The 13,915-nt window shown below is 34.5% G+C and overlaps 1 protein-coding gene across 1 annotated transcript in view; it reads right to left on the reverse strand.

The window, feature by feature from the left end:
* Nucleotides 1–13,915, reverse strand: part of ATAD2B (ATPase family, AAA domain containing 2B) — a 122,095-nt gene that overhangs the window by 71,263 nt on the left and 36,917 nt on the right. The window contains 6 exon segments of the mRNA XM_010840538.1: nucleotides 3–135; nucleotides 3,262–3,350; nucleotides 7,622–7,796; nucleotides 9,254–9,369; nucleotides 9,681–9,792; nucleotides 13,455–13,553. Of these exon segments, the coding sequence (XP_010838840.1) occupies nucleotides 3–135; nucleotides 3,262–3,350; nucleotides 7,622–7,796; nucleotides 9,254–9,369; nucleotides 9,681–9,792; nucleotides 13,455–13,553 (724 nt within the window).

The raw sequence follows: 13,915 nt of genomic DNA on the forward strand, positions 1-13,915 counted from the left end.
AATTCTCTGTCAAAACGACCAGGTCTCCTAAGAGCAGGGTCTATAGAATCAAGTCTATTTGTAGCACCAATAACAACAATTTCGCCCCTATTGTCTAATCCATCCATAAGAGCAAGGAGGGTTGACACTATAGAGCTGTAAGAAAATTTTAAAGAGGAAAGAAAGAAAAAGTTGCAAAAACTGCTGCTTATACTAACTTTTATCAGTCTTAAAGATTTTTATACCCATGTTCAAAAGTGAAACTAAGTTCCAATTAACTTTCTCATATTGCTCTAAACAGGTTTAAGTCTTCTGAAGATATGACTGACATAATACACTGGATATGTTTAAAGAACACAAATTGCTGAATTTTGAAGTATGTGAAACTATCACCATTGAGGAAGAAAGTAATATTCATCATGCTCCTCTTTGCACCCTTCGTAATCCATCCCCACCACTCCTCGTTGACCTCTACCCAATCCCTTGGAAACTACTGATCCAAGTTCTGTCACTATACATTAGCTTGCATTACCTAAAATTTTATATAAATGGGATCACACGGTAAATACTTTTCTTCTTCTGGATTCTTTCCCTCAGCATGATTATTTGAAATTGTCTGACTCTTTGTGACCCCATGGACTGCAGCACACCAGGCTTCCCTGTTCTTCACCATCTCCCGGAGCTTGCTCAAACTCACATACGTCAAGTCGGTAATGTCATCCAACCATCTCATTCTCTGTTGTCCCCTTCTCCTCCTGCCTTCAATCTTTCCCAACATCAGGGTCTTTTCTAATGAGTCAGCTCTTCACATCACGTGGCCAAAGTATTGGAGCTTCAGCTTCAAACATCAGTCCTTCCAATGAATATTCAGGATTGATTTCCTTTAGGATTGACTGGTTTGATCTCCTTGCAGTCCAAGGGACTCTCTAGAGTCTTCTCTAACACCACAGCCCAAAGGCATCAATTCTTCAGCAGTCAGCCTTTTTTATTGTCCAGATCTCACATCCACACATGACTACTGGAAAAACCATAGCTTTGACTACAGGGACCTTTGTAGGCAAAGTAATGTCTCTACTTTTTAATATGCTGTCTAGGTTGGTCATAGCTTTTCTTCCAGGGAGCAAGCGCCTTTTAATTTCATGGCTGCAGTCACCATCCGCAGTGATTTTGGAGCCCAAAAAACTAAAGTCTGTCACTGTTTCCACTGTTTCCCCATCTATTTGCCATGAAGTGATGGAACCAGATGCCATGATCTTTGTTTTCTGAATGTTGAGTTTAAAGCCAGTTTTTTCACTCTCCTCTTTCACCTTCATCAAGAGGCTCTTTAATTTCTCTTCATTTCCTGCCATAAGGGTTCTGTCATCTGCGTATTTGAGGTTATTGACATTTGCCCCAGTAATCTTTACTCCACTTTCTGCTTCATCCAGCCTGGCATTTCACATGATGTACTCTGCATACAAGTTAAATTAGCAGGGTGACAATATACAGCCTTAATGTACTCCTTTCCCAATTTAGAACCAGTCCATTGTTCCCGTATCCAGTTCTAACTGTTGCTTCTTGACCTGCAAACAGGATTCTCAGGAGGCAGGTACGGTGGTCTCGTATTTCCATCTCTTGAAGAATTTTCCACAGTTTGTTGTGACCCACACAGTCAAAGGCTTTGGCATAGACAATAAAGCAGAAGTAGATGTTTTCTGGAATTCTCTTGCTTTTTCCATGATCCAATGGATGTTAGCAATTTGATCTCTGGTTCCTCTGCCTTTTCTAAATCCAGCTTGAACATCTGGAGGTTCTTGGTTCACATACTTAGTGTGAAGGATTTTGAGAATTACTTTGCTAACATGTGAAATTGTTTAACAACAGTTTATTCCTTTTCATTGCTAAAACAATATTCCATTTTATGATATATCCCAAATTGTTGATATACATGTTGATGGACATTTAGACTGTTTCCAATTTTTGGCTATTACCCAAAAATATTGTGAACTTCAACATTCAGGTTATGAAAATTTTCCCATAGGTTTTTTCCTAAAAGTTTTATACTTTAACCTCTTGAGCTTAAGCTTTTATCCTCTTAATCTTTAATGTTTACAAAATCTAAAACAACATCACATTTTGTATTCCTAAATACTGCTTTATCAATGGATTTTTTCTCATGGCCAATTGTGCCAGAGGTTGGTTTCAATTTTATTTTTTTCAAAGAAGCAACTTTTTAATTTCTTGATTTCTGTATATCTTTGTTTGCAGTTCATATACTATTAGTTATAGTTTTTATTTCACTAGTACCATAAGATTATTTAGAATTAGAGCAATAGCTGTTGATAACAGACATAAAATTTTCCGCTTGTCTTTTTGTTATCTCTTTTACATTTTGTATATTACTAAACTTTGGAAATTAATTGTGATTTAAGGCATAATATATGATGTTTTTATAAATGATGTTTAAAACTAGTGTTCATTCTATATTGCCTTAGATAAGTAAGCATACAAGATCAGATTCATATAACACAGTTGCCCAAATAATCTACATTTATTTTATGTGCCTTTGTTCTATTAATTACCAAGAAGTACATGATCTCTTTCACAATGATGATCAGTTTGACTCTTTCTTTGCAGTTCTGTCAATTTTTGTTTTATACAGTTTGAAATATAGTAATTAGGGAATTACAGATTTTAAACAATTACATCTTTTAATAAGTTGAAGCTTTTATCATTATAAGGGGATCCTCTTTATATTTATAATAATGCTTTCCATCTTACAGACAATTTTGCCTAATACAGCAATAGTAGCTTTCTGTTAGTATTTACTTGATAAATTTTGTACCATTTATGAATTTGATTATTTCAGACATTTTATATAAATGAAGGTTCCAAATGGTGGGGGAAAGGCAAGCAAAAGCTTAGTCACAAATATTCACAGGGACAAGAGAAACAAAAAAATTTTTTAAGAAATAAAATATTATAAAAACATTACAGCTATGATGAAAATTAGAAGCTCACAAATTTAAGCAGCTCAATTCAAAATAGGAAAATCCTATCTACAAACATCAGAGGACAGTGGAGCCTGGTGGGTAATAGACCACAGGGTCACAAAGAGTCAGACACAACAGTGACTGAGTGCACACATGCACACACACACACTCATGCACACACGTTATAAGAAAGAAGTCTTCATCAAGGAAACAGTTCGCATCTTACAAGCCTCATAGCACTAATTCAAGGGTTAAGTCTTAGTACTATGTCAACATATGAACTCAACATAATCAGATTAGGAAATATTACCTGTGGATCTGATCTTGCCTGCTAGAGCGAACTGGAGCTAATCCATCTATTTCATCAAAAAATATTATAGAAGGTCTCATCAAATATGCCTAGGATAAAAAGAAAACAAGTATTGTATTAGTTTTCATTTTTAATTACTATTTTTTTTAATAAGTAACAGAAGTAAATAGATAATATAAGCAAATGGTACAACATGCAGCAGGTAAGAAAGATTATAGAGGAAAAAGAAAAGCTCCTATCTCCTCAGTCTCCAATCACAACAGTTTTCAATTTGTTTATTCTGCCATACATGTCATTTACACACATACACATACATGTATTTTAAACATACTATTAAACACATTTAAACACACTATTCATATTGCTTTTATCATATAACACAGACTATTTTATGTTAATGACATTTTAATTAGCTTCCATGTAAGGATATAAGAAAAACATTCTTATAAACTCTAATATAATTTAAGAAAAAGCAAGGTCATTCTATGAAAACTTAAAGCAAAAGGAAGGTGAAGAATCTAAACCTGAAGAAATTAACACCAACAAAGGATGACAATAATTTTAGAGAGAGGTTTGGACTAGAGAGGGCTCACTGGACCCCAATCCTTGAAGCTAGATCACTGGATTCAAATCATATGTGCTCAGGATAGGGAGGGTGAATTACAAGGATTCATGGAGTGGTATCAGATGACCAAGAACACAGGAGTGGATTCCTGCCCCAACCCATCTGCAATCATGTGGATTTTTTTAATTCAACTTGATTAGCTATTTCAAAGATTTTTTTCCCCTATTTTTGATGACTGGAGCCCTAAAGATGCACAATGGAATTGTGTTTTGCATTTTTTGGTAAAAGGAACAAAGCGAGGACCTGGAAATACACACTGGAGCAATCTTCTGGGAAGGATTCATCATGAGTGGATGGTAAACTTTAAAAGTGAAAGTGGGAGTTTGTTTAAAACAATAAATTACTAAGTCATTTCTAGGGCTTCCCTGGTGGTTCAGAGGTAAAGAATCTGCCTGCAATTCAAGAGACATGTTCAATCCCTGAATCAGGAAGATCTCCTGGAGGGAAATGGCAACCCACTCCAGTATTCTTGCCTGGGAAATCCCATGGACAGAGAAGTCTAGCAGGTTATAGTCTATGGGGTCACAAAGAGTCAGATACGACTTAGCAACTAAACAACAACAAAAGTCACTTCTAAGTTTAAAGAAAACAAAATTGGGGTTGAAGATTAAGTAGTTTTCCAATTGGCTATGCCATTTTCCTCTGAAAAAACTGTATTTTAAAAACTAAAAAACAGTCAAGGTAATAGAAGAGGTACCTTCTTCTGACCAAGCGGCAGCAGACAAGTTTCCAGACACCATTAAAAAAACCACTGATGAGAAAGAGTATCTGTCTGAACAGGTTTTTAATGCAGACAACAGTGCCCCATTCACATTTATTAGTAAAGAAGAGAAATGAGCACCAGGATTTAAAGCTGTTTCTTTGTTATCAATGCATGAATCGTGATACCTAATAAATATGAGTTTCTTTTTCATATTATTTTTTCATTTTTGATGTATAGTATAATATGTATAACATCCACAGTGTTTTGTATTATATAAGACAACACTGACATAGGTTGAGAGAGAATTCAACTTATATTCAGGCAATGTAAAACTTTGGTTTTGGTAAATATAGTACAGTATTGCAAATCTCATGATTTTTCTTAACATTTTCTTCTCTCTAGCTTATTTTACTGTAAGAATACAGAATACAATACATAATACAAAATATGGATGTTAACTGTCAAGGCTATGGTTTTTCCATTGGTCATGTATGGATGTGAGAGTTGGAGTGTGAAGAAGGCTGAGCGCCGAAGAATTGATGCTTTTGACCTGTGGTGTTGGAGAAGACTCTTGAGAGTCCCTTGGACTGCAAGGAGATCCAACCAGTACATTCTGAAGAAGATCAGCCCTGGGATTTCTTTGCAAGGAATGATGCTGAAGCTGAAACTCCAGTACTTTGGCCACCTCATGCGAAGAGTTGACTCATTGGAAAAGACTGATGCTGGGAGGGATTGGGGGCAGGAGGAGAAGGGGACGACAGAGGATGAGATGGCTGGATGGCATCACTGATTCTATGGACTTGAGTCTCAGTGAACTCCAGGAGTTGGTGATGGACAGGGAGGCCTGGTGTGCTGCGGTTCATGGGGTCGCAAAGAGTCGGACACAACTGAGCGACTGAACTGAACTGTTTATATTATCGGTAAGGCTTCCTATCAACAGTAGGCAGTTAGTAGTTAAGTTTGGGGGAGTCAAAAATTAAACACCAATTTTCAACTGCATGAAAGTTGGTGCCCCTAACCCCTGTATGGTTCAAGAGTCAATTATATACACTTCCTTTCAGGAAAAATTCACATTAGTCCAATTAAATAGGCATTATTTGCTCCATTTTATACAAGAGGCAATAAGGATCAGATGCTTTCAGTTACTTAAAGTTATATACTTAATAGGGCTTCCCTGGGGGCTCAAATGGTAAAGAATCTGCCTGCAATGCAGGAGACCCATGTTCAATGCCTGGGTCAGGAAGATCCCCTGGAAAAGGGAATGGCTACCCACTCCAGTATTCCTGCCTGGAGAATTCTATGGACAGAGGAGCCTGGTGGGCTATAGTCCATGGAGTCACAAAGAATCAGACATGACTGAGAGACTAACACTTTCACTTTTGTATATACTTAATAGTAAAGTCAGATATGAACTAACATTTTTCTGACACCAAAGGCCAAACCTTAGCCAATACATTGTATGGTCAACCCTCAGTATCTGTTGGGGGGGCATTAGTTCCAAGGCTCCCCAGAGATACCAAAATACAAAGATGCTTAAGTTCCTTATATAAAATAGCATAGTACTGTCAGCCCTATATATCCATGGATTCCACATCTGTGAACTCAACCAATATGAGATGAAATTGTTGCCTGAATCTGTGGATGCAGAACCGGCAGATATGGAAGGCCAACTGCGCCTCCTTCATCTCATTTAAAGTACAGATTATATCCTTAATTTAGGAATGTAGATTCTTGTCATTTAAAAAGACATATAATGACTACAAGCAGTTTTTTAAAAAAAAAGAAAGAAAACATTTCAAATCTCTTGCCCACAAAGAAATAGAAATGAAACACGAATAAAGTAAACACAGATTTAAAAAGCAGCATGGAGACTCCCTGGTGGTCCAGTGGTTAAGACTTCACTTTCCAATGAAGGGGGTGTGGGTTTGATCCCTGGTAAGGGAGTTAAAGATCCCACATGCCTCACAGCCAAAATAACCAAAACATAAAACAAAGCAGCATGATTTATGCTATGGTTTTTAATAAAACCAAGAAACATTCCTACACCCAGTATCAAGTTGCAAAAAGTATAATACTGTCAAAAATTTAAAATTAAGTCATTGGACAATTTGCCAATATTCCCAAGCTGATTCTCCCCAAATCCAATGTTATTTTACATTATTTTCTAATTATTATGAAATCCTCTTGAAACATGAAGACTGCATATGTTTGACTTCTCAATAGACACTGAACACCTTGAAGTTAACAATTTTACTTTATCCCATTTTCTAGACCCACTATCTAGAACACAGCAGTCTTTAACATGGATACCGACAGTAACTAAAAATAATATTTGAAATGCTTTACCAATTAGGTAGAACTTTGATACACATCAACTCAGTAATGGGTATTCAACAAATGCTTGCTCTAAGCATTTTTAAAGTGTCATGTGAATCTCCTTAGACATAACAAGATATAAGTTGCATTACAATGTATGAATGACTTCCTTCAGTATCCCAAATAATTAAAAAGTGAATTTATATCAGGACTAATTTTATAAGTATTAGGAAATGATATTTTTAAAGTTAGTTATAAATAAATAGTAAAGATAGCCCAAATGATATTCATTTACCTTATGCAGTCTTTTAAAAGCATTCATTTAATACTGAATTCTTCTAGCATATTTGTAACTCATGAAAATAAATAATATACTTTGTGATATTTCTTGCACAGATATTTAGCTTTTTATGCTTGTTCTAGTCCCTCAGTTAGATTATAAGCTATATGGGATATCTAGGGATCTTAAAAGCACTTAACATCGTATTTATTATATGCCAAGTTGCCACCTCAATAAATATGTTGTAAATCATCTTAAATTAGTACTAGTGAAACTGCTATTAAATACCTCTAAGACATACAAATTCCAATTACTGATCCTAAATTTAACATACTGATTGGTAAATATGACTTGTTATGAACAATTTGTATAATATTTATAGACCAAATATATTAAGTATTAAGAAGATATTCTCACATTAGCTGACTTCACTTACCTGATCAAAAAGAAGCCTAAGCTGCCGCTCAGATTCACCAACCCACTTACTCAGACAATCCGCTCCTTTTCGCATAAAAAAAGCCACCTTTTTGTCTCCCTGACTGCACTCGTTAGCTAACGCTCTGGCGACCAAGGTTTTACCTGTGCCAGGAGGACCATAAAACAAACAGCCTCTAGAGGAATAGAGAGTCAATAAAACTAAATTAGTGTTACCATTAGCACTAATAATCAATTTAAAAGTATGCACCTCCTGTATAAGTTTGAGTTAATGTATATTGATTATTATTAGACACCAACAAAGCCTTTTGTATTTTGTAGTCCACAGGCAAAAGTCTCACTTTGCTGAGAGCCCTCAAGAATGTTCTCAAAACAATCAAGCTTCGGGATGCAAGAAATAGCTCACTCAGGGGAGACAGTAATTTGGCAACATATTAAAGGCGTTTGCCCTGTGACCCAGAAATTGCACATTTTTTACAAAATCATGTAGAAATACTCAAAAGAATGTTATAGACTTTCTTAAAAAATCTAAATGCTATCTATTAATAAGGGACAAATACACCACTATATCTATAAATTAAATACTAGCATGATGTCAAATAGAATAATACATACAATATTTATTAATATGAGGTATCTATATTATAGAGCGAAAAATAAAGTTACATAAGGGCATTATTGAGTAATCTCATTTATATTAAATGTTTAAATGCACACAATACAGGCAAAATCATAAACTTAATATATGCATATATGTATAAAAGAAAGTTATAAAGAATATAAAAATTGTTCTCTCTAAAGAGGAAGATTACTTTTAGCTTATAACATATTTTGTTTATAACTCCATTATTTAAAGTTTCTCATTAATGGGTTTTTTTTAATTTACTATTTTTTAATAGTAACTGAATCCAATGGATATAATCATATTCATTGGATCATATCATATAAAAAGTAAATAAATTTCTATTATGATTCATAAGAGCCACTGTAGAATTACAGGCCAACATTTAACTCACTCAAATAGAAGATGACTCTTTAAAAGATTTTCTACATCCTTAAAAGTAACAAATTAGAACCAAATCTCTTAAATAAAAAAGGATATTAAGCAGTTTAAATCTAAGTCTATGTGTACATCTTCAGAATATTTCATTCTACCCAATTTCCTCTGACATAATTGCTCAGTCTTTTCTAATAGTTAACTAGCTAACCACCTCATGATCAGACACAATTAATCTGATCATAAAAATAAATTATCAAGTTTACCATTTCAAAAATACCACATCATTAAACACTTCACTGAAATTGTGCTTTCAAAGACTAAACAACATATAGTATCAAACTCAATGCTATTTAGGAGACTAAATTAAGGAAAATCTAGTTGGGCAATCCACTTGTATATTTAAGGCCTGCATAAAGAATCTCATCCTATGTCTGAGTCTTAAATGCTGAAATATAAACTTCAAGTACCACAGCTTTTGAGCTCTAAATAATAAACTTTCATTCCTAATTCTCATTGCTAGAACATATCAAATAAATATACATAAAATATTTATAAATAATATTTAGATTTATAATTACTAATTGAAATTTGATAAATTAACAATAACAATAATAAACATCTAGCATTACTAACCTTGGAGGCTGAATTTTAAATTTTTCAAAAATTTCTGGATATAAAAGTGGGAATACTACCATTTCCTTTAGTGCATGAATATGATGACTCAATCCACCTATGCTATCAAACCGCACCTTGGAAAGAAGGGGAAAAGTTTAGTACAAAATAATTTTAATTATATATAGGTTTCTTTTTAATTTATGAGATAATGATTGCAAAATACATGCCTTCAGCAGGAACTGAAGTTTAAATATAAAGTTCATATATAAACAGAATTCAAAAAATTATACTTTAGGGAATCCCCTGGCAGTATGGTGGTTAGGACGCCACGCTTCTATTGAAGGGAGCACAGATTCAGTCCTTGATGGGGGAACTAAGATCCCACAAGCTGTGTGACCAAAAAAAAAAAAAGAGGTATTTCTAGAAAACCATTTACAAAACTTACTGATTTATCAATATTCATTGGATCAACATCAGCCAAGCTTGCGCCCACTTTAACACGTTCTCGGAGAATACCACTAGCTAAATCTTCTGCTCTTAAGTTCATAGGCAAACACCTGAAATTCATAAAAATTTAAGCAGATAACATTAAAAAGTTACATGTTCTTAATATCATAAACAAGTTTTAACCACTTTTAAAGTTTTAAAGCTTTAACACATTTTTAAATTTATTTTTTTATTGAAGGATAATTGCTTTACAGAATTTTGTTGTTTTCTGTCAAACCTCAACATCAATCAGCCATAGGTATACATATATCCCCTCCCTTTTGAACCTCCCTCCCATCTCCCTCCCCATCCCAACCCTCTAGGTTGATACAGAGCCCCTGTTTGAGATCCCTGAGCCATACAGCAAATTCCCATTGGCTATCTATTTTACATATGGTAATATGTTTCCATGTTACTCTTTCCATACATCTCACCCTCTCCTCCCCTCTCCTCATGTCCATAAGTCTCTTCTCTATGTCTGTTTCTCCGTTGCTGCCCTGTAAATAAGTTCTTCAGTACGATTCTTCTAGATTCCGTATATGTGTGCTGCTGCTGCTAAGTCACTTTAGTCGTGTCTGACTCTGTGCAATCCCATAGATGGCAGCATGTTAGAATATGATATTTATCTTTCTCTTTCTCTTTCTGACTCACTTCACTCTGTATAATAGTTTCTAGGTTCATCCACCTCATCAGAACTGACTCAAATGTGTTCCTTCTATGGTTGAGTAATATTCCATTGTGTATATGCACCACAACTTCTTTATCCATTCATCTGTCAATGGACATCTAGGTTGCTTTCATGTTCTAGCTATTGTAAATAGTGCTGCAATGAACATTGGAATACATGTGTCTTTTTCAATTTTGGTTTCCTCAGGGTATATGCCTAGGAGTGGGATTTGCTGGGTCATATGGTGGTTTTATTCTTGTTTCTTTAAGGAATCTCCGTACCATCTTCTATAGTGGCTGTATCAATTTACATTCCCACCAACAGTGCAAGAGAGTTCCCTTTTCTCCACATCCCCTCCAGCATTTATTGTTTGTAGACTTTTTGATGATAGCTATTCTGACTGGTGTGAGGTGATACCTCATTATACTTTTGATTTGCTTTCTCTCATAATGAGTGATGTCGAGCATCTTTTCATATATTTGTTAGCCATCTGTATGTCTTCTTTGGAGAAATGTCTGTATAGGCCTTTTTCCCACTTTTTGATAGGGTTTTTGTTTTTCTGGCATTGAGTTGTATAAGCTGCTTGTATATTTTGGAAATTAATCCTTTTTTTAGTTGTTTCATTTGCTATTATTTTCTCCCATTCTGAGGGTTGTCTTTTCACCTTTCTTATAGTTTCCTTTGCTGTGCAAAAGCTTTTAAGTTTAATCAGGTCCCACTTGTTTACTTTTGTTTTTATTTCCATTACTCTAGGAGGTGGGTTATAGAGGATCTTGCTTTGATTTATGTCATCGAGTGTTCTGCCTATGTTTCCCTCTAAGAGTTTTATAGTTTCTGGTCTTACATTTAGGTCTCTAATCCATTTTGAGTTTATCTTTGTGTATGGTGTTAGAAAGCATTGTAATTTCATTCTTTTACATGTAGCTGTCTAGTTTTCCCAGCACTATTTATTGAAGAGGCTGTCTTTGCCCCATTACATAGTCTTGCCTTCTTTGTCAAAAATAACGTACCCACAGGTACCCACAGGTGCATGGGTTTATTTCTGGGCTTTCTATCTTGTTCCATTGGTCTACATTTCTGGTTTTGTGCCAGTACCATACTGTCTTGATGACTGTAGCTTTGTAGTATAATCTGAAGTCAGGAAGGTTGATTCCTCCAGCTCCATTCTTCTTTCTCAAGACTGCTTTGGCTATGGGGGGTCTTCTGTGTTTCCATATGAATTGTAAAATTTTTTTGTTCTAGTTCTGTGAAAGATGCTATTGGTAATATGATAGGGATAGCACTGAATCTGTAGACTGCATTTGGTAGTATAGCCATTTTCACAATACTGATTCTTCCTACCCAGGAACATGGAATCTCTCTCCATCTGTTTATGCCATCTGCTTTGACATATTTTTATCTTTCTCCCTTTTCTCATAACCCAGAAAATGACAAGAGATTTCATATTTTCGATCTACTTTTCCTAAATTCTTTTCAATAGATCCGAAATAAATTTATTCACAAGACAAAGCAATTAAGGTCATGAATTTATTTGCCCAAAGAGTCCAACCTAGTCTAAATAAGAAAACTTAACAAACCTGATATTCTATAAGTACAAAATAAAAATAGACCTACTATATATACACTATTAATATTATATATGACATTAAATAAACTCAAGCTTTAATACAATATTTAAATTTATCCTTAGTTATTATGTATATCAATTCAGAACACATGATTGAAGAAATAAGTTTCCTTTCTTTTAATTCAAGAGAAACCAATATTAGATCCTGTTTTTAAAATTAAGCCTTATTTTTTGTGTCGGTACCTTAAAATACATCTTTAGCTACTCAAAATCCTATACAATATTAATTTAATTATCCCTAAGAAAATACAACCTACTGCCTCTTTTAAATATTGCATAAACACCAAAAGATGACATAAATAGCCTCAAAAAAGTATAGGTTCTATAATGAATGTAACTTCACTGATATTTCTGAATCTGAACTTACTTTAAAAACTTCCAAAGCAGGTATCAGAATAGTTCAGATTAAAGAGGCATTATACTCTTTTATTTAAACTTAGATTTTCCTACACTTTCTTTCTGTCATCCACACAAGGAACTCTTTCTAGCATATAATCTACACCAATCCAAACTTGTTTCCAAGACCAGCTAACTGAAAACTTGATATTTCTACAGTAAATATATAATGCTAAAGTATAGAAATGCTTTGCTAAATATAAAATTTCTAAACGTTATTTTAAATATTGTACATATTGTACATATAAGCTAGAACATTAACTTAAATTTTAAATTATAATTTGATGCTCTAATAGGCAAAACACTGATTCCCTTCCCCCCTGAAAACTCTTAAGATTTTAGTGAGCCATGTAATAATGAGTCACTCTACTTAAGCAAAGATCACCAGAGGCATTCACTAAACCAAAACTATAACAAGGTTTCCAACAAAACCCAAGGACTCCTGAAATAATTCTATTTAAAATCAAGTCTTACTCTTGAGTGCTATCATCATTTTAAGCATCTAAAATCAGCCTCATTAAATGGATTTGGATTAGAGGAGTGGGCTTCCCCGGTGGCTCAGAGTTTAAAGCGTCTGCCTGCAAGGCAGGAGACCCGGGTTCAATCCCTGGGTCAGGAAGATCCCCTGGAGACGGAAATGGCAACCCACTCCGGTATTCTTGCCTGGAGAATCCCATGGACAGAGGAGCCTGGTAGGTTATAGTCCACAGGGTCGCAAAGAGTCGGACACAACTGAGTGACTTCACTTTCACTTTCTTTCTTTACTGAACAAGAGACTGTCATAGAGGTTGGACTCTTCCCCTGGTTCTATCTTTATCTTCCCACACTGTTTTATTGAATACTAACACAGTTAAGTAATTTATGGGAAGTTTCCCATGGTTAGATTTCTACTCTAAAAATAACTATGTAAAAACCAAGTTAGTGTATTACTCTAATGTGTTGAGTATCACTGTGAGCAAAATACTGGTACAGGTAAGAATCACAAAGTTTAAACTGTTATTCCTTTTTTCTACCATGGAAGTAACAATTCAAAATTTACTAACCTATTTCTTGCTCTTGCCATGCTCTTTGATTTCCTTCTTTCAAATCGTTCTTCATCAGAAGAAGTTGTGTCACTACTGTGAATAGCATGCTTCTTTCTCCTATTTAAAGAGAGTAAAATCCTTAAAATCATTACAGCAGCAAAGGGCTTTTAAAAAGCAAAATTCTGAGCACCACATCTACTGTTAGCTTGGTATAAAATACATACATTCACTCATTCATTTCGCAAATATTTATTAAGATCCTTATACTCATGCAATTTTCAACAGAAGGAAAAAAAAAACAGGAGAATGAGGCTATAATTTTTTAAATAGGGTAATTTAGAAAGCCATCAAATAACAAATTTAATTTGCATCCAAATTTAGGGAATGTCTATCACTGATTGATAAATAATATCAAAATCTTAGAAAAGAAAGCTTATCCTTTTCTCTTATTTTCCCATTTTCCAAACATCAGAAATAGT

The sequence above is a fragment of the Bison bison genome, unplaced genomic scaffold, assembly GCF_000754665.1.
Source record: "Bison bison bison isolate TAMUID 2011002044 unplaced genomic scaffold, Bison_UMD1.0 scf7180017864145, whole genome shotgun sequence".
Classification (NCBI taxonomy): Eukaryota; Metazoa; Chordata; class Mammalia; order Artiodactyla; family Bovidae; genus Bison; species Bison bison.